At 38.0% G+C, this 26,855-nt stretch overlaps 3 protein-coding genes and 1 long non-coding RNA gene across 5 annotated transcripts; 2 read left to right on the top strand and 2 right to left on the bottom strand.

The window, feature by feature from the left end:
- Window positions 1-86: 86 nt before the first annotated feature.
- LOC127436704 (arg8-vasotocin receptor) lies at window positions 87-3,126 on the top strand. The gene is made up of 2 exons (XM_051691012.1): window positions 87-1,215; window positions 2,385-3,126. The coding sequence occupies exons 1-2, from the start codon at window positions 210-212 to the stop codon at window positions 2,786-2,788; spliced, it is 1,410 nt and encodes a 469-aa protein (XP_051546972.1). The 5' UTR covers window positions 87-209; the 3' UTR covers window positions 2,789-3,126.
- Window positions 2,657-10,483, bottom strand: LOC127436706 (uncharacterized). The gene is made up of 3 exons (XR_007896454.1): window positions 10,357-10,483; window positions 3,642-3,670; window positions 2,657-2,784 (listed from the first exon to the last, which is right to left on the bottom strand). It is a non-coding gene; the product is annotated as an uncharacterized LOC127436706 (long non-coding RNA).
- Window positions 10,201-20,733, top strand: LOC127436703 (host cell factor 2-like). Of its 2 annotated transcripts, none has more exons than XM_051691010.1 (15): window positions 10,201-10,474; window positions 11,167-11,315; window positions 11,572-11,732; window positions 11,833-12,041; window positions 12,252-12,336; window positions 12,546-12,652; window positions 12,851-13,075; window positions 13,165-13,359; window positions 13,549-13,619; window positions 13,867-13,984; window positions 14,102-14,133; window positions 14,226-14,366; window positions 15,317-15,502; window positions 15,604-15,895; window positions 18,006-20,733. In XM_051691010.1, exons 1-15 carry the CDS (start codon window positions 10,315-10,317, stop codon window positions 18,083-18,085), a joined length of 2,211 nt encoding a protein of 736 aa, XP_051546970.1. In that variant the 5' UTR covers window positions 10,201-10,314; the 3' UTR covers window positions 18,086-20,733. The 2 variants fall into 2 exon arrangements, with proteins under 2 accessions (XP_051546970.1, XP_051546971.1); XM_051691011.1 differs by having other exon boundaries at window positions 10,326-10,474; window positions 11,167-11,268.
- On the bottom strand, window positions 12,981-26,833 carry LOC127436705 (nuclear transcription factor Y subunit beta-like). Its single transcript, XM_051691013.1, has 7 exons — window positions 26,323-26,833; window positions 25,968-26,101; window positions 23,925-24,122; window positions 21,779-21,857; window positions 21,501-21,580; window positions 13,519-13,628; window positions 12,981-12,998 (listed from the first exon to the last, which is right to left on the bottom strand). Exons 2-6 carry the CDS (start codon window positions 25,995-25,997, stop codon window positions 13,614-13,616), a joined length of 402 nt encoding a protein of 133 aa, XP_051546973.1. The 5' UTR covers window positions 25,998-26,101; window positions 26,323-26,833; the 3' UTR covers window positions 12,981-12,998; window positions 13,519-13,613.
- Window positions 26,834-26,855: the final 22 nt, after the last annotated feature.

Below are 26,855 nucleotides of genomic sequence, written 5' to 3'. Positions count from 1 at the left end.
TCTCGAACCACTCAGCCCCTTTGGTGGGGGCTGGATTTAAGGCCACATTTGTCAGGCAATCTTCATGAACCCTGTGCGATCATCACAACAATGTGACAGTCTGATCTGTCTCTCAGATCCTTGAGCGCAACGGTGTTCTCCGATTTGAGTGTGGTGTTGGAGACGCAGGGGAACCTGTCGGGATCCTCTCTCTCTGTTGTCTTTTACGCATGAGCGTCCGTGCGCGCAATGAAGCCCAGGAGAGCATGCGCCTCTCCACATACCTGATGCTCCAGCATCGAGAGCACGCGCGCAACTTTACGCGTGAGAATATCACCGTGCTTCCGAACCTCGCGCGCGACCCAATCATGGGCAAAATTGTGAACCAAAGCACGGCAAGCAACGACACCGACCCGTTTGGCCGGAACGAAGAGGTGGCCAAAATCGAGATCACGGTTTTGAGCATCACTTTTCTCGTAGCCGTGATCGGTAACCTGAGCGTGCTGCTGGCCATGCACAACACCAAGAAGAAGAGTTCGCGCATGCACCTGTTCATCAAGCACCTGAGCCTCGCGGACCTGGTGGTGGCTTTCTTTCAGGTACTGCCGCAGCTGTGCTGGGAGATCACCTTCAGATTTTACGGACCTGACTTCCTTTGCCGGATTGTTAAGCATCTCCAAGTCCTGGGGATGTTCGCATCCACCTATATGATGGTGATGATGACACTGGACCGCTACATCGCCATATGCCACCCGCTGAAGACACTACAGCAGCCCACGCAGCGCGCGTACATCATGATTGGGTCCACTTGGCTGTGCAGCCTGTTGCTCAGCACCCCTCAATACTTCATCTTCTCCCTGAGCGAGATCCAGAACGGCTCGGATGTCTATGATTGCTGGGGACACTTCATCGAGCCGTGGGGCATACGCGCCTACATCACCTGGATCACAGTGGGCATCTTTCTCATCCCGGTCATTATCCTTATGATCTGCTACGGGTTCATATGCCACAGTATCTGGAAGAACGTCAAGTGCAAGACTAAGAGAGGCTCGCAGCACAACACTAAAAACGCGGTGATCGGAAAGGCGTCTGTCAGTAGCGTCACCATCATATCGAGAGCCAAACTGAGAACGGTGAAAATGACGTTCGTGATTGTTTTGGCCTATATTGTGTGTTGGGCGCCGTTCTTCATCGTGCAAATGTGGTCAGTCTGGGATGAGAACTTCTCCTGGGACGGTAAGTTGCCACATATGGGTATATTATATGTAAATATAATTACAATCATAGCCTAATACTAACAAAGGGTACTTCCAAAGAGTCTCCACACAATAATTGCATACTAAGTAGCCTACAATGAAAAAAATCAATAAAAAAATAATGTGAATATAATGTGCTTCATGACAACATCTAAAATAACTGGTTTGATTCAAGCCAAAAATATAATTTAGCATAGCTGAATGGATTAGGTTACACCAACAAAATTTATTTTAAGGATTAGATAGGGTATTAATGGCTCCTTTAAGCTATGCATTGCAGATAACCAATTTTTTTTAAAGTGCATGCTGTTCATTCCATTGTAAAATAAAAATAATAATAAAAAAATCCTGAAGAAATCCTAATGGAAACTCAATCACTATTTGCAACCAATCCTAATGGGATCAAACAAGAATAAGAATCAAATAAGGTCTTAGTTGATTACTATTTTCATTATTGTCGATTTACATCTTCCAACCTGAAGACGCAGTTGTGCGCCTTGAAAAAAAAAGTGATTACATAACATTTTTTTGTCTTAATTCTGAAGGGTTATTGATGTATTGCTATTTAATCTCCATAAAATGCACTGAACTACAGACGAACTGTGCATAATCATAGTGTGTAAAAGTATTAAATAAGCATCAAAGTTCAGATATAATAAGTCCTCTCCTAATCCAATCCACTCTCTTTATATTCTTATGAGTCGAAACAGATGTTGTGAAATAATTGAGTCCAGGTAGATGTTATTGTTGGATGCTTTAATTTGCACTAGGGAACCAAGTGATGGGAATTACGCATGGGAAGATGCGCACATATCTGTACACTTAAAATAACATTAGTCACACTAATTAAACTTTCAATAATGTGCCCTGTCTATTCGGTCCAGCCCCTTTGAGAACTTATCTTGATTCTTATTTTCCCGAAACTCATTCTAATTGCTAATTTGGCTGATACTTGTATCCAAAGTGACTTACAGTACAGTTATTACAAGGAAAATCCCTCTGGAGCAGCCTAGGGTTGTGTTTTACTCAGCAGCACAATTATGATAGTTAATAGTTCACCCTTTACAGGGTTTAAACCTGCAACCTTTCAGTTACCAGCCCAGATCTTTAACCACTAATGTACACCCCCTCCATCCTTCTCTCATTCAGATTCTGAAAATGCAGCTGTGACCCTCTCAGCCCTGCTGGCAAGTCTCAACAGCTGCTGTAACCCGTGGATCTATATGCTCTTCAGTGGCCACCTCCTCTACGACTTCCTACGCTGTTTCCCTTGTTGCAACAAACCCAGAAACATGTTCCGGAAAGAGGACTCAGACAGCAGCATTAGAAGGAACACCCTTCTGACCAAGCTGGCCGCCGCCCGAATGACCAAAGATGGCTTTGACTCTTGGAAGGACCCGTGCAACTCCCGAAAGTCCAGTCAGTCTATAGGACCAGACTATTCCCGCAAATCCAGTCAGTGTTTGCAACTTGACTACTCTTGCAAATCCAGTCAGTGTATTCCCCTTGACTGCTCCCGCAAATCAAGTCAATGCATGCCTATGGAGTCCTAGGAGCAAGGCAGGATGGGAATAAATAAAGAGACAATTAAATAAACTGTAAGGCTATACGTTGTAATATTATTGTATCAGATTTATTTACAACAGAGATAAGTATGGCTATGTGTACAGCACAGCACAGATTTCTGTTTGAGTCTGCCCATTTTCTGCTTTAATCTACACTTAATACTAAAAAATATTGGACATCCATGGTCAGTGGAAGAGAGAATAATCTGAGAGCTGCATATGCAGGCTGCATTACTGATGTTTCTGTATAGACCTTAAACAGATGCCCTATAATTACCTATGAACTAACATTATAACTATATATATATACTGCATATATACTGTATATACTGTGTGTGTATATATATATATATATATATATATATATATATATATATATATATATATATATATATATATATATATATATATATACACACTGTATATGGTATATATAGGAGTATAGAAGTATACATATATTTTTTTATGTAAATAATATTATAATATGTTAATTCTTATAAATGATCCATTTATTTTACCTTTTTTTCCTTTGCACTTTTCTTTATGGCTAAAGTCTGTGACTTCAGGTTTATTTTATTTGCATCTTACACTGATGAGAATTTCAGTCTTATTTGTTTACACCAATAACATGAATTGTGTGGGAGTAAAAGTATGTGTGTATGTGTGTGTCAGTGTTATTCCTGACTGAACAAAATTTGAGAATGTTCTGGTGTTTAGTTCTGTCTTGTGTTGATCATGCCAAACATTAAACTGAGCAAAACAAAGTGAAAAAGCTTGTCTGGTATATGGATAATAGATTATGCAAATGTAAATAATTTACATATATAAAAACCCCACTAACCTTGCTTTATGAGTACATTTTGTTGTGTCCTGAGAAAACAAAAACATGTAAAGAAAATAATTCTAAAGAAAGCATGTCAATTAAAAATATGTCTTTACAGAGGAAATAAAATATTGCTGTTTGATGTTGTTTTGTGAGTATATGTGTGTGACTTACAACAATATCTGTAGATACATGTTCACTTTGCTCAACTTTGAGTGCCAAACCAAATATCAGCATAAATAAATCACTGACTAAAGGTGAGTCACTTCATTGGTTAGCATCTTAAAGGGTTAGTTTGCCCAAAAATGGAAATTCTGTTGTCATTTACTCACTCTCATGTTGTTGGAAATCCATTTGACATTCTTCCATATGTAAAATACAAAAGTAGATCTTACAGGCAGGATGTTAGGGGCTGAACAGCCACAGTCGCCTTTCAACTTCACTGTATGGGAAAAAGATGCCCCTAATAATCTGTCAGTCCCCAATATTCTGCCTAATCTTCGTCTGTGTTCCACATAAGAAAGAAAGTCAAGCAGGTTTGGAACAACATAAGGGTGAGTAAATGATGACAATTTATTTTTTTTGGGTGAATTATCCATTTGATCCTTCGATGATCTAGTAATTTCTGTAACACAAAGCCTCAAAAATAAACTCGGACAAATGCTTGATTGATTGACAGTTCTCCTTCAGATTCAGGCGTATTTCTTTATTAGGAATGACACCGAGATCAAAGGGGATGTAATATAAACTTAATTAAATTCTCATAACCCTGGTGAACTGTGGGAGTATTTTTCCACTTGAGTGACCAGTGTCTTTATTCTGAATTACATAACAAGGGACCAGGACACAGTCTTCCCAATGAGATACACAGTCAGGCACAGGTACTGTATCAGACAATGAGGTTCCTTACCATTTAGTTACACTGCATAACTCAACAAAAAACATTGATTTGTGTATGTCTGGGAGGTAGAGAAAAACAAAATCAAGATTAGAAAAGAAGAAAGAACATTTGTGAATGTATGTTCCTTATATACCATCCCTTCTGAAATATAAGTGTACATGGGAAAGAGACAAAACTAGATTTTACAGTACACATTCTGAAGAAAATGCAGGGGAGTTGCCTACCACAACTCGCCACCACAGTGCTAGGGTGTTCAGAGTGGTTGCCAGGGCATTACTACGCAGTTGCTTGGGTGTTTTGTGTGGTTGCTAGATGGTTACTTACCCTTGATATGATTCAGGTCCCTTGTTTAATGAAAGTCTATGGGATTTGTTTCGCCCAATTTATTGTCCACACATATTACACACATATGTGGCCCCAACCCATATTTGGACACTTAAGCCACACTTAAAAATTAATTTCATTGCATTTCATAACAATCAAAATTATGCTAGACCTTTTCTTTGAACGAACTTCGCTTTTCATAGCCATTTTTGACATAACTGGTCCCAATATCCTTTTTAGTGGTTGCAGGAAAAGCCAGTTCCCCTCAAGTTCACAGGTGTCCAGACATTAACTATGGACATATTCCACTAAGTTTGACAACCAAAAAGTGTTCAAATACTTTGAACAGTATATCTATTGTTGAATCATTTAAAACCTAACAAACATCTTTTTGTGAAATGTTTTGATAGAAAAGTATGTTTGTGCTATCTTTCTTTAAAATAAATGGCATGTGATTTGATATTTTGTTATCTTACACAATAGCATTCACACATTTTAAAGTGTGTCTTATAGAGACAGTTCACCCAAAAATGAAAATTCTCTCATCATTTACTCACCCTTATGTCATCCCAGATGTGTATGACTTTATTTCTTCAGCAGAACACAAACAACGATTTTTAGGAAACATATCTCAGCTCTGTAGGTCCATAAAATGCAAGTGAATGGTGATCAGATAAAAGTAATCCATATGACTCCAGCGTTTAAATCAATATTCTCAGAAGCTATATAATAGGTGTGGGTGAGAAGCAGAACAATATTTAAGTCATTTTTTTAACTCTAAATCTCCACTTTAACTTCATTTTCAGATGTGAAAGTGAAACTAAACAGGCACCAAATGTGACTTTCAGATGTAAAAGTGAAAGTAGAGATTTAGAGTAAAAAAATAACTTTTTTTTTATCTGTTTCTCACCCACACCTATTATATCACTTCAGAAGATATGAATTTAACCACTGGAGTCTTATGGATTACTTCTACATTTCCTTTATGTGATTTTTGGAGCTACAAATGTCTGATCACCATTCACTTGCATTGTATGGACCTACAGAGCTGAGATATTCTTCTAAAAATCTTTTTTTTTTTTTGTGTGTCCTGCTGAAGAAAGAACGTCATACACATCTTGGATTGCATGAGTGTCAGTAAATGATAAGAGAATTTTCATTTGTGGGTGAACTATCCCTTTAAGTGTCCAAAAACTTTTTGGGGCCACTGTTAGTGTGGGTGTGTGAGAAAATATGATATACAGTGACAAAACGAATGGGTGATCCTTTACTAATTTGCTACAATCTCAGTGAGCATTACATTTAAATTTACCTAATCTCTGTAAAGGGCTTAAATACAGTACTTACCCACAACTTTCCCTTATCTGCTTAAAATGAGAGTGTACCCCAATTACTTCAATCTGCCAATGCAAGTCTTATCAACATGTAAGTTCTGGTTCAGCTGGTATTCGAACAACCTTGTCACGTAATGCTGGTTTCATCCAAGGATTCAAACACCACTGGCAAGCAATCACTGTTTAATTATAGGATTATAACTCAATTGACAGGTAATATCAAGTTAATCTTTTATACTAAATGTTGTGGACAGGTAAAGCCTGCCTTACTGTTGAGCCAGACAGGAATGTTTTTTTTTATTAATTAATTATTTATTTATTTTAGGCAGCAAATCTAATAACAGCAAGGGCCATGTGGACTTTTAAAGACATTAAAAAAATAACAAAGTGCTGGCATGAGGGTTTATTCGAAACAGGTCCATAGGGCTGTGATCACACACAAATGCAAATTAATTGCACTATGGTACACATTACTGTGTATATAGTCTTGTCAGAGTCGAAAAAAATGCTAAAAATGTACACAGACTGGAGGTTCCCTCCCTATGTCTCCCTATTAAGCCCTTGTGTGACTTTCCAAATTAGATCCAGGCTGTAGACCCAAGAGTCATCCACCATAAACTGCAGACCACACCAGTGTGACATTACATAAGACCAAGGATGCATTTTTTTCGAAGTGTTTCATTGATGTATAACCCTCTCTTCACACACATACTCATTTCTCTATATTAGTGAAAACCTCACAGAAATGTGTTGATAGCAACAGATTTAAAGCAAAACCTGATTTGGATGATTTATTTGTTCTTAATACTGAGGACCACTTCAAATGTCCTCATATGTCATTTTTTGACATGTCTCACTATATTTGTGAGGACATTTTCCATATTTGGCCTTAACAAGTATAGCCAAATCTGTACACATATACATTTGTCTAAATGGGGACACACCATAGACATCTTTTGTTTTTATATGCAGCTAATGACTACAGACTAACCCTAACCCACGCATCAACTCTACCCATAAAATAAAAATGACTTTATTTCAATTTATTTAAACCAATTTTCCAATTGAGGACATTCCTGAATGACCCCAAAGGAAGGTTTTGTGATTTAAACTAAAGCTAAGAACGTACACACACACACACACACACACCTACGCACACATTATTTCTCTGATGTTCCCTGCTTATTAGCAGGTCTGTCAGTGGTCAACACTGTTTGGCATAATTGGGTTCATGGTGTACTTGTACTCATATGCCCTTGAAAGACAAAGAGAGGTCAGGTAAGTTCAGGTAAACTAGACAATGTGACTTTCATCAAATAGGTTCTAGTATTTAAAGCTTGAACCTTTTTTCATACATGAACTTTGTCAAAGGTTGGGATCTTGCTTTAAAGTCAGCACTACAAGGAGAAGGATATCTGATTATTAAATAAGAACTTTACTAATTTTAAGAACAATTTATTTGCATTCAATGTTGTTCTGTAGCTTGGCTCTTAACTTATACAATATGCTAAATTATTTTGCAAGGTTGACAGGAAGGAAAATGCATTGTTTCATACAGGAACTTTAGCTTGGCGTTGATGGGGAGAATTTAAAATAGAAGCACTTTCATCATGCAGAGCGAGGATTAGAAGGCTTCCTGCAAAGCGCAATGACAAGATGAAAACAAATGCAACTTAGCATATCAAACACAAACCACGTCACTCCTTATGTCTTCCTCTTCATCTGTCTGCATCTCCTTCACCTCTCATCTCCGTCTGTCACCTACTCTTAATACTCAACATCATTCCCCTGCTATTTTTCCCCACTTCTTTTCATTTACACAATGAAATATTCTGATTATCTCTCCACTCTTCCACGTCACCCCGTCCTCACAGTTCTCCAGTATAAGCAACGCTGAAACCTCTTCCAATCTCTTCCACCATTGTCACTCCAATTCATTCTCTCTCCAGCAACCACCCACAAATGAAATCATTCTTCCTTCTTTGAAATAAGCATCACCAAATAGTGGCCCCTTGTTTATTTTTCCACAGTCCCCCAGTTGTCCTTACCTCCCACAATTCTGAGTTTATACAGGAATATTCCTCCTCTGGTGAGTGCCTTTTTTACTGTCTCTGTTCTGCTGGGGGGAAAAAACAGCACTTAACTGGTTAGCTGGTCTACCCGTCTGGTGAGGCTGGACTTTTAGAGGGGATCTGAGCAGCTAAACCAACTGAACAACAGCTTGGCCGGGCTGGGAGACCATCTTAAACCAGCTAAGACCAGCAAAGGTTAAAGTATTTTTTTATTTTATTTTTTTTATTTTAGCAGGGTCACGTCATATTTATCTGTTGTATCTTATTTTTTATTCTTATTTCACTGTTACATATATATATATATTTATATGTATATTTCAATGTTTGTATGTATATGTTGTATATGTAGATTTTTTGTATTCTCTTTGCACTGGAAGCTTCTGTCACCATGACAAATTCCTTGTGTGTGTGTGTGTGTGTGTGTGTGTGTGTGTGTGTGTGTGTGTGTATGTGTGTTTAAGTATACTTTGCAATAAAGCTCATTCTGATTCTGATAAGTTAAAAAATGCATGGCACATAACACACTTCCATAGTTATCCATTAGTTAACACTTACATGCCACTTTAATCCATTTATACCTGCCCGTTCATAGTTATTCTCACTATACCTTCTCTAACTCTCTCATTTTATTAAAAAACAAAACAAAGTACTGTTATGTAAGGACAGGCAGATAGCTTGTTATTTCTCTTTCTATATTTCAAAATAAGTGGTATTTTTCTGTACCATTAGTGTAGGAACATTATAGTTCTTCTTCAGTAGTATTATTCATTAGAAGCACAGCAGGAATCCTCTTATGAGGGCCAAACCATATTGGATCAGTCAATGCCACTTTAAACTCCTTAAGTTCCAATGTTCACGTAGCTCAAGGCATCGTAGAAATAAGGTGCCCAACATTTCTTATTTTTCACAAAACTTTAAAGAAAACAAGTCGTGGACTTGATGCTTTGACTTGCTGGCACATTATGCAATACTGCAACCAAGTAAAGGCCTTTTATATGTAAAACACCTTTTAAAAAGTCAAATGTGTTCTTGCACATATGCATCTGCATGTCTGAGAGAAAACCATTTGGGCAGCACACACACTTACAGACACACAAAACAGAACACAAGGAATTCAGACAAGGACAATGAGGATGAGAGAGAATTCTTCTACCGGGACAAAACTAATCGTGCAAGCCCTTATCTCCACAGTCAGATATTCCTAGGGCAAAAGGTCTGCTGGTTTCATCAAAAAAGTCAATTGTTTTTTGGGAGTAAATCTTGCTTTCTTTAAACCCATTATGATCCTGATGTCTAGCGTTCGTGGTATGTCTATATATTCATTCCTCATTTGCTATGCTTATGAAATAGCAAAGCCCTCATAGACTTTGCTGACCTCTAGGTTTCACCAAAGATGTTACAACTTTAAAATGCACCTGTTCACGGGCAGTACTTTTATATTACTTATATATTACTTTATGAGCTGTAAAACATCTAGACAGAACTGTTTACCAGAATAGCCTCAACAAAAAACCTAAAATAACTGACTTAAACGTAGGCTACATAATGTAATGACTGATTTACATGAATTTTCTCCATGACTCACATACTGTATTAAAATATTAAACTTGTAATTTATCATATGCATCCATTGTATTAAATCATTTTAAATGTAATGAAATTGCATTTTATAATTTTTTTTTTTACTGTCTCCATGACTCATTTACTTTATTACGAAAGAAAATATTACTTTTCATAAGATTATGCATCTGTATATATATGCATATGAAATGGCTATGTTTAACTGTTTCCAGGACGCATTGATTTATCATCATTTCAATTATTTTATTTTACTGTCCTAAGGGCTCATTTATTGTAATATAGGAGTCTACGAGGAACAAACGGCTCTGATTGGTCAAGAGTGCGGCGCTGTCTGATCACGTGACATACGTTGTACCAATCACAGACGGATTTGCACGCACGGGGAAGTGCTGCAAACTGTATGCATGTTGTCCGCCTTTACTGCAGCGCAAATGTACAATATCAAGCTTATATGAAAGAAAAAGTACCGATAACCCATTATGGTGAATAAGAGCCCTTTATGGAAAAGGGTGAGGTCTTACCATGGACCTGTTCCCAGGGCGAGGCACGGGCATCGGGCAATCGCCATCCGAGAGTTGGTGGTGTTGTTTGGAGGTGGAAATGAGGGAATAGCGACCAACCTGCATGTTTATAACAGTGGTAGGACACTAGATAGTTACCGGATTCCAACTATGTTAATACCATATAGTCCAACACATCGTAGTAGATGCTTTAAGCCTAATGATCTGTGTAGACCATGCATTGCAGACATGGAAAATAGTTCCCAGCAATACCATATCACTTGTGAAAGTACATTCAGTTAGTCAGAAATGTCATAAAACTTAGATTCCTATTCATATACAATATACTCATATTTCAATATTACACTTCCAGTTCAAGTTTGAACACGCTTACTTATTCTTTATTATTTGTACTTTCCACATTTATAATAGTAAAGTCATCAAAACTATGAAATAACACAAATGGAAGTACGGGAATAGTGTAGTGATCAAATTGTCAAACAAATAAAAACAGTAGCCACCCTTTGCATTAATGTGGTATTCACCTAGGATGATTTTTAAACAGTATTTATATTTGCCTACGAAACTAAGTTTAAGCATTTAAGGATAAGCGTAATTTTTTTTTTTTTTTTTAACAAACATTAGCAAATTATTTTAAAGTTATGAGAAACATAAATAAGTCAAGCGTGTCCAAACTTTCGACTGGTAGTGTACTCAAACATTATATAATGTTGAAAATATTCAGTTGCGTTATCAAGAAAACTGTTTCATTGTAGATCATGTGGAAAGACCAAAGACTGCGCTGATGTTTGTTTGATCTTTGCATTTCAGTGACCAAGCAGTGGTTTCTGCCAGCAGTAAGAGGGGATATCCCACCTGGATGTGCTGCTCATGGCTTTGCCTGTGAAGGCACACGGATCCTGGTGTTTGGAGGCATGGTTGAATTTGGCAAATATACCAACAGTCTCTATGAATTGCAGGTGAAGACCATTGTCTTCCTGCCACCATCATGCCATCATAATTATCTTCCAGTGGAGTCAAGCAATTTAATGTATTACAAAATGTAACTTCAGTTGTTTAGAATTTCTTCTGTACTATAACTTAAGGATAAACCCTGAAAGATTAGTAGTTCTTTCATTAGGTATACCTTTATTATAATTACAGCAGCCAGCAGTAGTATATGACAGTAGCAGACGTTTAGAGTAGACCCTAAGTTCTTCTCTGTTCTTCTCTCAGGCTAGTCGCTGGCTTTGGAAGAAACTGAAGCCCCGGCCACCGAGGAACGCATCACCTCCATGTCCACGAATTGGTCACAGCTTCACTCTCCATGCCAACAAGTGCTACCTCTTTGGTGGGATGGCCAATGACAGCGAAGACCCAAATGGCAATATACCACGGTGTGCATGTCGATATGCAAATAATCTGATTTTAGTTTGAGAAGTAAGATTCAACTCAGACATACCTACATGAACATTGTACATTGGTATCACTCTGCAGATATCTGGATGACTTCTATGAATTGGAGCTGCAAGCTCAGTCTGGAGTCAAAGGCTGGAACATTCCAGAAACCAAAGGTGGAGGTCCATCCGCCAGGGAATCCCATAGTTCTGTGGTGTACTGTGGGAAGGGTGGCAGTGCCCCAAAGCTCTTCATTTTTGGGGGCATGTGTGGGTATAGACTGAATGACTTGTGGCAGCTAGACATTGGTAAGTCCTTGTTCATGTTCGCTGGAATCATGGAGCTGTATGTCCCATGTCTGTCAATATATGTGTTCATTTGGTTCAGTTGTTCAGTAATAATAATACGTTGATTTTATATAGCGTCTTCCTACAAATCCAAGGTCGTTTTACAAGTAATATGCAAATATACAAATGCAAAAAAAAAAAAAAAAGCTCAGCTCTCTCTATCTATTTCAGAAACTATGACTTGGTCATTACCTCAAACCAGAGGGCAGTTCCCACTTCATAGGAGTCTACACACCTCCAATGTGATAGGAAACAAGTAATGAAGCAACTTCTAATCCTATTTACAAAGATTTACCATAATATCCCTTACCTCTCTCAAATGCTTACAGTGATGTGTACTTTTCGACAAAGCAAAATATTTAGATTCAGAACAGTTAGGATGGCCTTGTCAATGTGATGTTTTGTGATGGTTTTTTACCTTTGTCTCCTTTCCTCAATTTCACACATTCTCATTTTTCTGTGCAGGTTATATGTGTTCGGAGGCTGGGTTCCTGTTGGAGAGACAGAAGACACGCTCACTTCTGATGGAGTCAAATGGGTCTGCACCAACTCTCTTTCCATGCTAAACCTTGGTATGACCAAGAACATTACGTTGTTTTGGAGATCTTGCTTGCTCATTTGTAGACCCGTACAAAGTGCTTTAAGTCTTTGAGCATTAGATCGGGAGCTTTTTGTAGAAGTGTTGCTAACTTCTTAAAAATGGCTTCATTTACATTGTTGAAAGCTCAAAACAAACAATGCTTTCTTTTGGTTTCTTTTGCTTACTGTAGACACACTGACATGGCACAACCTAACACCAGAAGAACATCAGCAGGGTCATTCAGGTGTACAGTCGGTTGAAGAGGAAAAAGACAGTCCGCATTGGCCGAAAGCAAGAGCTGGGCATTGTGCGGCAACTGTCGGCAGTCGTTTGTACATCTGGAGTGGGCGAGATGGATACAAAAAGTTCAATAACTACCAGGTGTGCTGCAAAGATCTTTGGTACCTGGAAACAGGTGAGAGATACAGGACAATGGATGTGATGTTTGTAAATGGAAATCTGTTGGACATGTTAATCTTTTATTGTGTTGTTATTTATGTCTAGAGAGGCCTTCCACCCCTGGTGCGGTGTTCCTCGTCAAATCCACAATCAATATGCTGCATGTTGCCTGGCGCCCCCTGCTTGCAGCTGACTGTTATTTGCTTCAAGTGCAGCCCATTACTTCCCCATCCATTGAACCACAGTCAATACCAACTACCCCTCTAGACCCAAGACACGGGAAGGAATCTATACAAAAAGGTGTGTTTTACAGCTGTCACTAAAAAGGAAAAAATATCACTTTAAATGCATTTACCATTTAAAATGCCTTACTTAATGCACGTTTTGTGGAAAGCATGAATCCTAACAATTAATATAAAAAAAAAGGGCACGGATGTTAGAAGTTTCATATTCACTTACATATATACATTTTATATGTAATTTCTTCAGATTCCCAGCCATCTCATAAAACAGGAAGTGTAGATGCCAAAGTTGGAGGTGAGAAGGACTCTTCATCACAGGTGAGATATCTGCAGCAAGCATGATAAAGTGAATTCAGAATATATAAAAACAGAATGAGAACTACATCAACAAGTTTTGAACTGGATCATCATCAGATATTTTGCAAGGATGCTGCATTGTTTTCCATTAATTTTTTGAATTAATTAATTGAATAGCCAAAAAATATGATTGTGTTGGAGCTAATTTGGGCTTTGCCACTGTCCCATCAGAAAACTGCATTCTCAGATGAGCTTTCTCCCATTTCAGGAAAGCCTTTTGAGGCCTAAAGAAATGGGTGAGGATGGGGCAGACAACCAATCAACAGGGGACAATAGTAGAGGAGGAACAAGCTCTGCTTCCGATGTCCCACTTACAAAACAGTCTGGTACAATTAAGGACTACAACACTTAAACACTGGGTCTATTTGGACTATTGAAAATGGATGTTATGCCATTTTGTTACTCTGTTCCTTTTCTCTTACTGTTTATATTATAATTTACAGAAAGAAACACCTCTCCTATCCCATCCAAACAGGTATGGTGTGTTTCTGTACTTTCTTAACTTGTAACAATCACTTTTAAGACTCCCAAAACACACTGACACATCTCCTCCGTCTGCCTTTACAGAATGATAATGCAGAGGACTCTGTGTGGTTTGATGTTGGGGTGTTTAAAACGCTGTTCTGTGAGGTTACATATTACTTCCTGCCTTCTGAGGATGGTGACCTGGCATCAAGCTTGTCTGGTCAAAACTCAACTGACAGTGAGGTTTGTCCACAATGACCACACCTAAGAATAACAGTTTCCAGTTTTAACCGTCCAATTGTCTAAGAAATATTTGGCCTTTTTCTGCCCGTCTGTGTTCTTTTACCATTGTTTTTCTGTGTAAACAAGCGCTAGATGGATGTCTTCAATGGTTATGCCACGCTCAGCTATTGTTTTAGCGTCTTGCACAGGCACAGTAAATTTTTTATAAGGAGTGTCTATTTGCACCCCGGTGTAAATAGCATCTGCCACACAACGCAACTGTTTGCACTCCAGTAGTCTGGTGGAACCACAGAAATATGACAAACTAACCAATAGATGTCGCTGCAGTGATGTGGGGAGTAAAGACGGTGTGTGAATGTGTACTGTTGTCCTAGCGACCCCTTTTCGTTTCCGCGTTTTGACCCACTCATTTTCCCATCTGATTTCATGTTTCACTCTTAATATTTCCTTTAATACTACTTAAAATAATAGAAAAAATGAATATTAAATGTTGATTTCATCGCAGTGATTTGGTCACGGTGGATGTCGGGGAGTGCAGAGAAGGGTTTGATCCGGAGGCAAGGTCTGTCGATCGCACTCGTTCCCAAGTGAAACCATGGTTACTGTAGTAAAAGCAAGGTTATTTTTTCTAAGGTAAGGTTAAGGTTAGGCTTAGGGGTAGGGGTTAATGTAGTGCATCTGTGGGACTCATAAATAAACTCAATAAACACACTGCAATGATGCCCATACTGTATGTTAGTATTTAAATATGGTTGTAAATAGTATCTGACACTTTTCACTTGGGTGTAAATAGCATATACCATTATTTGCACCAGGGTGCAAATAGCATCTGCCTTTTTTATATGCCGTGTCAGGTAAAAGCTAATGTCAACTTTTGAAAACACTTCTTAAAATGGTAGCATCCTCATGTCACTAGTTTAATATTTTATCAGTACATTTCTCTCTTATAGTGGAAGCTCCCGGGTCCTCATAGTTTCACAGGTCGTGAGAAGCAGCAGTTGGCTTCAGGGGTCACATACAAGCTCAGGGTGGCTGGACTGAACAGCTGTGGTCTGGGAGACTTCAGCCCCGTCAGTGAGTTTAAGACCTGTCAGCCTGGATTTCCTGGGGCGCCATCTGCTGTCAAAATCACCAAGGTACTGTTCCTCTTGTTAATGATGAAAACATAACGTTTCACTAAACAAGGCTTTTAAACGCTACGTTGTGATTTCTTGTCATTTCTGTTTCTCTTCCTCAGGATAAAGACTCCGTGCACATCACCTGGGAGTCTCCCACCTCTCCATCTGGAAAGATCATGGAGTATTCCATGTACTTGGCCGTGAGGAAGAGTCGAGGGAACAACACAGAGCGACCCGGCGATTTGGCCTTCATCCGAATCTACCGCGGCACCAAGACTTCATGCACAGTCAGCGAAGCGCAGCTGAGCAACGCGCACATCGACTGCTCGGCACGGCCTGCTGTCGTCTTTCGCATCGCTGCAAAGAACGAGCAAGGCTACGGTCCGGCCACTCAGATCCGTTGGCTACAAGGTGTGCATCCGTTGAAATTATATGATTGTCTCAAATCTTAACTTATGGCTTTCATGACTGACCTTATGATTCACCACTGCATTCATGCACATGTCTGTGATTGGTTACTATGCTCAGGTACTGCAAAAACCATGGCCACGCTAATCCGTTTTCAGTTTCCTAATGTCATCATTTTCCAAAGTATGCGGCATTAGAAAGTGTTTTCGAAAGTCTCAGTTTTTGGAGGAGGCAACAGTATTCCAGTGTGGATGAGATGCGTAAACAGCAAAATCAATGCGTTTTCAAATGAAAACTTATTTGTGTGGATGTGACTGTTGACACAACAGCAGTAGATCTAAATGGAATGCTGTAATTCAGTGTTTTCCAACATTTTTTCAATCAAGGCACCCTTTGAGAATTTACAAAATCTTGTGAAACCCTGCTCTATACTCTAGTCTAGTCTACAGCTGAAATTTTACAGTAATGCCACCAATATCTCACAGGAGCCTACTTTCCTCAATTCTTACCTTTAATTTTATTCAGATGGAATTATTTTTTGAGTATACAGCCTCCATAATAATCCTTAAGTCACTTAGTGTTATTATTATTATCATTATTAGGCCTATCACTCGTTACATTTGAGAAATGTTGCATATTCAGTTTTTTTTCTTTCTTTTTTTTTTAAATGCATATTAGGATTTTCGAAATGTTTAAAAGATTTTTTACACTGCACCCCTGATCTTGCCAGATCTCACCCTGGCTGGGAAACGCTGCTGTAATTGACACTATTATTGACAATGTACTATTGTCAAAATTAGTTCATTGCGGCAGCCATAATCTTATTTTTTCAATTAACTGTGCAGCCCTAATCTGGTGTTTAAGAAATTATTTCTGTTTTGTAAGCTGTCCATTACCAAAAACAAGTTCTGCATATAACAATAAAAATGTTGTCAAAAATCGTGTTATGTGAACTCTTCACGTCACATCTTAATCCATTTCAATAATCAAAGAAATATTTGAGAGCCAGCTTAACTATTAAAGAGCACCTATTATGGTTTTTCAAATATTACCTTTCATGTAGTGTTATATAGCTGTTTGTGAATGTAAAAAATTCTGCAAAGTTTCAAAAATCAAAGTGCACGACAAATGGAGTTATTGACTCCCAAAAGAAAGAACCGATTCTGAACACCTGAAACGAGTCGTTAGTAATTCCAGACTTACTTCCTGTACTAACCTATGTAATTTGGTAACAAAAAACCCGCCTCTGGTCTTCATTGGCTGCTCGCGAACAGCTTTGTCCCACCCTCTAACACAACACTAAGCGGTAGACCAATCACAACAGACTGGGACATCTGACCAATCAGAGCAGTGTATGCTCTCTGAAAGGAGGAGTTTAGAATGAATCCTTTAGAACGGATCATTGAACGAGTCCTTTTTGACACTGGGAAAATAAGGTAATGCTGCAATTTAAATTATGAGCAAATTAAAGTGTTTTTTGACCTTGGATAATAATAATAATAATAATAATACCTTTTATTTATAATGCGCTTTTCTTATACTCAAAGCGCTACAAGATTGAATAAACATAACATACAACAGCAACCACCATACCAACAAATTTAAAAAGAATAAACACAGAATTACTAACATACAACAGCAACCACACATAAAATTAATATTAATAAATATTAAAAGACTACCTTAAATACAATCCAAGGTTGGGGCGTTTCTAATAGTAAAAGGAAGAGCATTCCATAGCTTAGGGCCTCTGAAAGAGAAAGCTCTTTCCCCCATAGATTTAAGTTTGCAGGAGGCTGCTGAAGTGCAAATGAATTGGCAGAACGAAGAGAACGGGAGGGAGTGTAGGGCGCAACAAGACTGCAAAGATACTCTGGTATCTGATTGTGATACTCTGGATGCATGTAAATCTATTGTATGAGACATTTAAAACAAAATAAGGCACGTTTAAAAACCATAATAGGTGCCCTTTAAAGAATTTTATTGGCCAAGTTAGCTCTAACAATGGGATTTGTTTTGGTGTAACGCTCTGAAAGTAAAGCTGTATACAATGTAAAAGATATAAAATGCAACAAACAATACAGTCCTAACAGCTGAATGTGTTGTCCTACAGATGCAAGTAAACTCAAATCCTCAGTGATGCAGCAGGACTCTAGTTCTCAGTCAGCAGAGCCTGACACCACCTGCAGATAAACCCTCAACCCTCATGTGTCAGCCAGCTGCTTTAAGGACAGCTCTGTTTTAACATTTTAATACAAACCCTTTTGATGGCTGAAACGGATGTTAACTCATGTCCACTTTGGACATGGTGTTTATGTCTTTGTCTTTTAATGTTTTTAGCATTTATACTGTAGCTTTAGATGTTCAGAAAAGCAATGCCCCTACTGTCTTTGTATAATAACAGATTATCACAATACACTGTAGATAACTAAAAAATGGTTTATTTTTTATATTAAGTTTTTTTGTTGAACAAAAATATAATACTTTTAATGAGGCTTGTTGTAGCCACAAAGCAACACGTGTCTTGTATCCTTTCAAATCCCAAATCCGTTTTTTGGGAGAAACATAAGACCACACCCTTGTGGAAACTTAGCAACTCACCCATTTTAAAATGCATGTAATACATTTCTTAGAATAGAATACAATAGAATAGTGTATTTTCAGGATACGCTTTCCTGTGCCTTAGTGTTGAACATAAATATAATGCATGTTGAATATGCAATGTCTGTCCTTTATGGGTAACTCTGAATAAGGAGTAAGACAAAATCTCTGAGTTAATTATTTCCTTCAGAGCATTCACTTCTGGGAACATATTTAGCCTTGTTACAAGCCTTTTACAGAAGGGCTTATAGAACACTTCAATTCTAATTTTTGGATTAAATACTAAATGTATTAATTATACTTAGTAATATATCTATTTCATTTACTTACACAGTACAGCTAGAATAGTACATCTACTAGGGGCTTTTTAATAGCCCATCTCTAAAATTGTTTATGCAGCTGTGCACTGGAGATTATACAGTGCCGTGAAAAAGTATTTGCCTGATTTCTTTTATTTTTCATACTAAATTGTTTTAGATCTTCAAACAAGTTTTCAAACATGTTTTTTTTTTTTTCCATCGAAGCAAAAAAGTTATCCAACATCTTTATCACCCATGTGAAAAACTAACTGCCCCCTTAAACTTAATGGCTGGTTGTGCCACCTTTAGCAGCAACAACTGCAAGCAAACACTTCCGATAACTGGAGATCAGTCTTTCACAATGCTGTGGTGGAATTTTGGCCCACTCTTCTTTGCAGAACTGCTTTAGTTCAGCCACATTGGAGGTTTTTCGAGCATGAACTGCCCGTTTAAGGTCCTGCCACAGCATCTCAATTGGGTTCAAGTCAGGTCTTTGACTAGGCCACTCCAAAACTTTAATTTAGCTTCTTTTGGGCCATTCAGAGGTGGACTTACTCCTATGCTTTGGATCATTGTCTTGCTGCATAATCCATTTGCGCTTGAGCTTCAACTCAATAACTGATGACTAGATTCTCCTTTAGGATTTTCTGGTAGAGAGCAGAATTCATGTTTCCCTCAATTATTGCAAGTCACCCTAGCAAAGCATCCTCACACCATCACACTACCACCACCATGCTTGACCGTAGGTATGATGTTCTTTTTGTGGAATTATGTGTTTGAATTACGTCAGATGTAACGGGACCCCTGTCTTCCAAACAGTTCCACTTTCGACTCATCAGTCCACAGAACATTCTCCCAAAAGGTTTGAGGATCATCAAGGTGTGTTTTGGCAAAATTCAGAAGAGCCTCCATGTTCTTCTGGGTTAGAAGTGGTTTTCACCTTGCCACTCTTCCATGGATGGCATTTTTGGCCAGTCTTTCTGATAGTGGAGTCATGAACAGTGACCTTCATTGAAGAGAGAGGCCTGCAGTTCTTTGGATGTTGTCCTTGGCTTTTTTGTGACTTCCTGGATGAGTTGTCGCTGTACTCTTGGAGGAACAGGCTCTTGGAGACTTTTTCCTCATTTCTGGAATTTCTTTCGACCTTGTCATAGTGTACTACTGGGTGAGACATTTTAGCCAACTTCATGCTGCTGAAAAAGTTGTATTTAGTTGATTTGATTGGCCTGGGTGTGTCTAGACCAGCTGAACCCCATTATGAATGCAGTTTCATAGATTTGGGCAAATACTTTTTCACACAGGCCCAGTTGGTATTGGATAACTTTTTTTGCTTAAATAAATAACATTATCATTTTAAAACTGTATTTTGTGTTTGCTCAGATTGCCTTTGTTTGAATTTTTTAAACAATTTAGTATGATACACAAAAACAGAAGAAATCAGGATGGGGAAAATACTTTTTCACAGCACAGTATCTGGATTATCTTCCATTACCATTTCATCAACCTAGAAAACTACAGAGTATTCATATTAAGTATCTACAACATACATTGTGCCATGTATAACCCTTCTCTTTTTGTGTACAAAGTTATAAATGCCATTTCAGCATCTTCCTTTAGAACAGACGACTATGATATTTACACATGCTTGTCATTTTCCATCCTCCAGGCCTTTTTAAGTTGCACTCTTGTAGACGGGATGTACAACTGGTGCTATTTTTTGATAATCATCTATTAATGTCTTTCATAATTTTATTCGTTCTGCTTCACCACACTGTTAACCAACAGTGTTATTTATTTTTTTTATTTTGCTATTTGTCACAACATTTTGCTAAAAAGTAGCATTTCCGTGCTATATTTTTGAGTATTAGGTTAGAATTTACTTTTAAGTATTGTTGTAAATTCTCTATTGGAAACACTATTTTCAAGGCATACATTTGTTCAGATCTGTTTTGGAACATGTTTATTAGCCTTTATTATGATTATAAAATTTTGGTTAAAATTCCCTGTGAATATTTTCAATAAATGTATATAAATGCCATCAACAACTGTCATGTTTTGCAAATCCTTGCACAACATTTAAACAAAGAGAGATCACATATTTTATTCAAAAATCAGCATGACAACTCACATGATATTAATTAAGACACATGTTCCAAATAGATATCAAATCAGAATTCCCTTAACTGTAGCCATGCAAATTGTCCATCTGGCGTACCTGTCTGTCCACTGCCCCTACCCGTACTTTAAAAATGATTAAATACAATGAAACAAAAAAAGTCCTAATTTGGTGTGGCCTGCACCAAATGGACCTTCAGCAGACCAAATTAAACAAATTGGCCTGAATATAAAACTGAATGATTTACAAAGACATCCCTTAAGTAAATGTACAGATCAGCAACAGGCACTTTTTTCCCTGCTCTTGTTAACAGGCATTTCTTGGTCTTCCAGTACTGACCTGCACATTTCTAAGCTTCTAAATCTGTCACTGGACATGGTCTTGCCTATTGTTCAGTCATGAGAATTGTATCTGCTGAACACCAGGTATCTTTTTTTTAAATGAGCACAAATACGCATGTTTGCCATACCAAAAACAACTGAACTATTCAATACATTCTACAATTGGAACCGTCTTATTTTTATCATTCATACAATAAGAGTCTTCAGTAACATATAGCTGTAGGAAAACATGGGTTTGTGTACATGCTCACCTGTTGGTATGAGGTGGTGTACACCATCATGTTCTGTTGCTGGCCATCTGCAGTGATCAGTCCAGCAGGCAGCTGACCGGCTGCATGTCAAAAATTTAACAACACTTCACATTACATCATGATGGTAACCCTCTGTTTCAGTTACATTACTTTTAACTTTCAATCTGATGAAACTTGAAGAAGTTTGGAGCAACCTTTAAAAACATTTTTTTTTTTTCACTTACATCTTGAATTTCTCAAGACACATATACAAGCTGTATGAAAGAGTTTCCACTAACTGAAACTGTCATCTGTGAGCTCTTCTCCGAGGCCCTCTGTGACTGTTACTGGATTGATGCCTTTCTCACCCTTCATCACCTTGGAAACATGAACGTGTTACTTTCAATCAAAATTCTAAAAACAGACTGATGTTCATGATGTGACATGCAGGTATTGCTTCTCTACAAATGACACTGCAATTTTCGCAACAGTTTCATAAGTGCAGCTGATATGTCTCTCTCTACAAAGACATCCTGTATTCTCTCTGATCCCATTTACCGTAAATGGGTCAGTTTTGTTTTAAGAATGTAAATGAAGTTTTACAGAAGACTGCATCTATCAAATTACATTGGCCAATTTTCAAGATATATCTGAAAGACCACTTTAGCTCACTTCCAGACAGTTAAAGGTGCAGTAAGTGATTTTTTTTAATGAAATTACATGCTGAAAACATCCCTATTACCAGTCAGATATTACTGAAATGGGTGCCATTAAATATCACACCTGTCTCTGTAACAGCCCTAGACTTGATAAACAGCGAGGGAAAAGATTTCCGGGGGCCTCGGTCAGATCCTTTGTTAATGCCAATCAGAAGTGTTTCTGCCTGTCAATCATTGTGCTTACAGTAGGGATGTAGACAGTTAACCGATTAACCAGCATTAACAATTTGTTCGACCAGTACTAGTAATACTAGTAGCAAGAGTACAAAGTGGTGCCATGTACAAAAAACAAACATCTGCAAGCCTCTACATCTAAGAGCATATGTTTACAGCCCCGAATTTCACTCATGTTTCTCAGGAGAGGCGATGCCCAGTGGGACCTCAGTGCCTTCGGAGCGGGTTCCAGAGCTTGCCGTCTACCAGCTGCATAACTTACTGACCCCTGCCCATGTATATATGTTGATTCTTCTAAACACAAATAATTAGCAATATATGGGTAGACTATGGTTTTTATCCTACCATTGTTAAACTGCCAAAAGTTATCACCTCATAGGTTAATAGGGCGTAAAAGCGATCCATTCCAAATTAGTTTGTTTTGAAATATTAGAATGAAAAATGTGGTTGTTCATTCAAATGTTGTTGTAATAACTATTGCTAAATATGCACATCTGTCATGTGGGCCTGTTTTGCTTCAGCCAGTATAGACTTTTGTCATGCCTGTTTGGTCACTTGTTTGATTCATGGCTTATCGGTTAACCAGTTAATAACCCGTTAATGCTGGCGGTTCCTCGGTTAAAAGTATTTGCCAAAATTTGCAACCCAAGTTCACAGGGCAGCCCATAATATGCTCGTAAAAGTGCCAGTACGATGTCATGCTCCCATGAAACGCTAAGGGTCGGATGGCATCGCCCTCCATCTGCTCCAACACACAACGTTCTCTAGTGTGGTAGTTCTCAAACTTTTTTGTACCAAGGCACATATTTGTAAATATTAAATTTCCAAGGAACACCATTTTTTTCCCTCAAAATACAATGATGTGTACATCCTCATAAATGTGAAATAAACCATATTAAACTTATGCTGCCTCTGAAACACAAAGAAAAAATTTAAAATGGACTTGAAACCATGGTAAATTATATTTGTGAAAAAATATTTTTAAAAATGTACTACACAAATTTCATGGAATATTTGAAAAATGTTATTTAGGTTGTAAGGACAAATCAGGGCTCTACACAAACATTTTTATTTAGGAAAAAAATGCAAAAGAATAATGACGGATAAAAATAATGATGATTATAAAACAATGTTTGTTTATTTTTTGGAATTTGCATTGACCTGGAATTTGCATAAATTCCTGCTAGGTAGTCTCATTATAAAGTGTGGACATTTCAACAGGATATGCAGTTTTAATAGGGTTTTTGCGGTCTGGCAGTGCGTGGTTATAATGTTACAATGCGCACCTCCATTAGAAGCAGAAACTGTAAGAGTCTAGTGTATCTGTGTGTGTGAGATTTTCTTTTGAGTGCAAAGTTTTAGAAAGAGGGGGCTTGGCTAATTCAACGGCAGGTGTGATGGAAGTTTCAGAACAGCTAAAATCACTTACAGCACCTTTAATAAAAAATGAATGAGTACATATATATGGGTGCAAGTTTAAGGGTTCTGAAGTGTGTCTGGAGAATGTTTAAACTGGTGTGTGCATGTTTATTTACTAGTGAGCTAGCAATACTTCTCTGAACTTCTGCAGGTAGAGTTTGCGGGCCTCCACATACATATCAAAACCCAGTGTGGACATGGCAAACAAGATGTCCTCGCCATTTATGGTCTTGCGTTTCTCTTGATGGCATCGTTCGCTGGCTTCAGATGTGATGAAGCTGATAAACTCGCTAACGCACTCTTGCACACATTCCTTTGTAGCTTTCGCAATCTGTGATTAAGAGACAGATCACAGAAGTTAGCACAGTCTGTCGCTACTTATACATAAAATGCGCACACAAAGATTTTTTTTGGACTATTTTTAAGATTTAAACATTTTAATTTCATAAATTCCATCAAATTGAATTGAGTAATTTTTAACCATGTTTAATTTAAATTTGAGTTTTGTTCATTTACATTTATTTTTTTTTATCCCCTTTTCTCCCCAATTTGGCATGCCCAATTACCACTACTTAGGCCCTGTCCCAAATGGCACCCTCCGCCCTTGTGGTCTTCCTCTGAGTGCAGACCGATGGGGCACTAGTCAGCAAGTCCATGAGGGGGCATGATTGGTAAGTGTGCATTTGGGACATACTTCAAGACTTCAATCAGATGATGCATTTTTTTTACATTGTTTTTATTTACATGCAGTTTTACAAATTATTATTTTAAAAAGGCATGGCATTGATAGATAGGGTAAAGGAACACACTTTAACTATTTAATATTTGTTTTTATTAAATAATTTCAAGCAACACACTGACAAAGCATTATATAATAAAGAACCTCTGAAAAACAAAGTGCACATATGACTACAGCAACAAAACCCCATTGTTTTATAACTTTTGAAAACAAATAAACATTATTCAGACACATGGATGGTTACAGCTTAGAACACAGTAAAATGTATAGAAAGAACATACCACCATATATTCGCAAAAACAGTTATAAAATACACACAGCCACACTTCTGCATGTATAAATAGCACTGTTACACCGAATGTTGCTATATCAATAAATATAAGCAATCTTACAAGCTACAGCCATGTGCATTAAATTATTATTTCCTGTCTTGATATTTTAGAGACTCACAAGCATTCTAAAATCCTCTTTGAAACAACAATAACAATAAATTGCATAGGAGTAATTCCATATCTCTGGAAAATTAAATAAAACAAAGTTTTGAACAAATTCCACACATTAGACTTAAAAATGATTCTATATACCCATAAGCAAGTCATCTGCCATTGACAATCTGGAAAAAGCGATTATTAAAATAAATTTTTAATCCACAATTGAACATCGCCTTGTCTGGCATGTTTTTTCCTCCAGCTCAGAAACTGGAGTCCTTCTGATTGGTTTGTCGCAAGGACTGTTGGGTAGCGGACTGCTGTGAGCCCGGAGCAGTGCGGGCTACGACGAAGACCGCATCGAGGGCGCAAAGGGGGCGCTCGCGTAAACCCTCGCAAGCGCTAAAATCACAAATGGGACACACTACGGACTCGTAGACTTAACAAGCACGTGCAACTGAAGGCCACGAGACCGCAAGTCCACATGAAGCGTGCCATTTGGGACAGGGCCTTACTAGGCACTCATGGTGGCGCGGTTACTCACCTCAATCCGGGTGGCGGGGGACAAGTCTCAGTTGCCTCCGCTTCTGAGACCGTCAATCAGAATCTTATCACGTGGCTCGCTGTGCATGACACCACGGATACTCACAGCACGGGAGGATCATGCTACTCTCCGCGATCCACGCACAATTTACCACGCGCCCCATTGAGAGCGAGAACCACTAATCACGACCATGAGGGGGTTACCCCATGTGACTCTACCCTCCCTAACAACTGGACCAATTTGGTTGCTTAGGAGACCTGGCTGGAGTCACTCAGCACCCCCCTGGTTTCAAACTCACGACTCCAGGGGTGGTAGTCAACGTGAATACCCACTGAGCTACCCAGGCCCCCATTTAAATTTGTTAAAGGTTACTCAAATCAATTTGATGTAATTTTGTTATGAAATTAAAATGTGTAAATCTTCAAAAAAGTTTGTGTGTATAAAAAGTACAGTACTAGCATGTACTTTTCCAGTCTGTGGAATGGCATTCTTCATGATGCGAGCAACGTTGGCAATAGGAAGGTAAATGTCCTGCTCTCGTTAATTGTCTTTGAAGCCATTGCCATCCTCCTGGTCATTAAAACTTTCGTCTCCATCATCTGCACATAAAGGAAACACACAAGAACACAACCAAAAGATAAATAATTCTATAGTACCTGTACACAAAAACTGCTGTGTCCTTCCTAATAATAATGCCATAGGACACTGTCTAATCTACAAAAATAATAATAATAAAAAAATAAAAAAAAAAATCCAGCAGTTCTTTGTGCTAAACAAAAACAAATACAAGTACTTGTTTCTGTTAGACCCATGTTCTTACCATGCTGGGTCTGTAAGACTTAGGTGCCTGGGGTCATATGGTGGTGCTGCTGTCTCTGTCCATCTAAACAATTTATGTGGATTGTTTTAAAACATTTATTTTACTGCAGCTTTACAATGTACAAAAATAATGAAAATAAAGTGCATCAAGTTTAAATGTTTGGGAATGTGGAATACTTAGCTAAATATTCTATTTATAATTAAATACATATCATGAAAATAATATAAATACGCAATTAATCTGTTAAACATAACTCTGGACATATTATTAATACATTTAATAACTACACAATTATTTGTTCTGTCACCCTGGCGGTCTTTGTTTTCATGGTCAGCTAGCAGGTAAGCACTGCTAACCAGCTCAAGCTAACAAATAGCAAACGTTTAACAGAGAAAGTAAGTAATTTCCGACCAATTCCATTACTTTAATCAGAAATTCTCTTGTTTTATCTTGTAAATAAACATGCTGTTTAAATGAGAATAAATATGCACTGAGGGCCTCGCGTGCATTTAACCTCCATCCTCAAACATTTA

The sequence above is a fragment of the Myxocyprinus asiaticus genome, chromosome 47, assembly GCF_019703515.2.
Source record: "Myxocyprinus asiaticus isolate MX2 ecotype Aquarium Trade chromosome 47, UBuf_Myxa_2, whole genome shotgun sequence".
In the NCBI taxonomy this organism is placed as follows: Eukaryota; Metazoa; Chordata; class Actinopteri; order Cypriniformes; family Catostomidae; genus Myxocyprinus; species Myxocyprinus asiaticus.
This window is presented reverse-complemented; position numbering and strand designations above follow the sequence as displayed.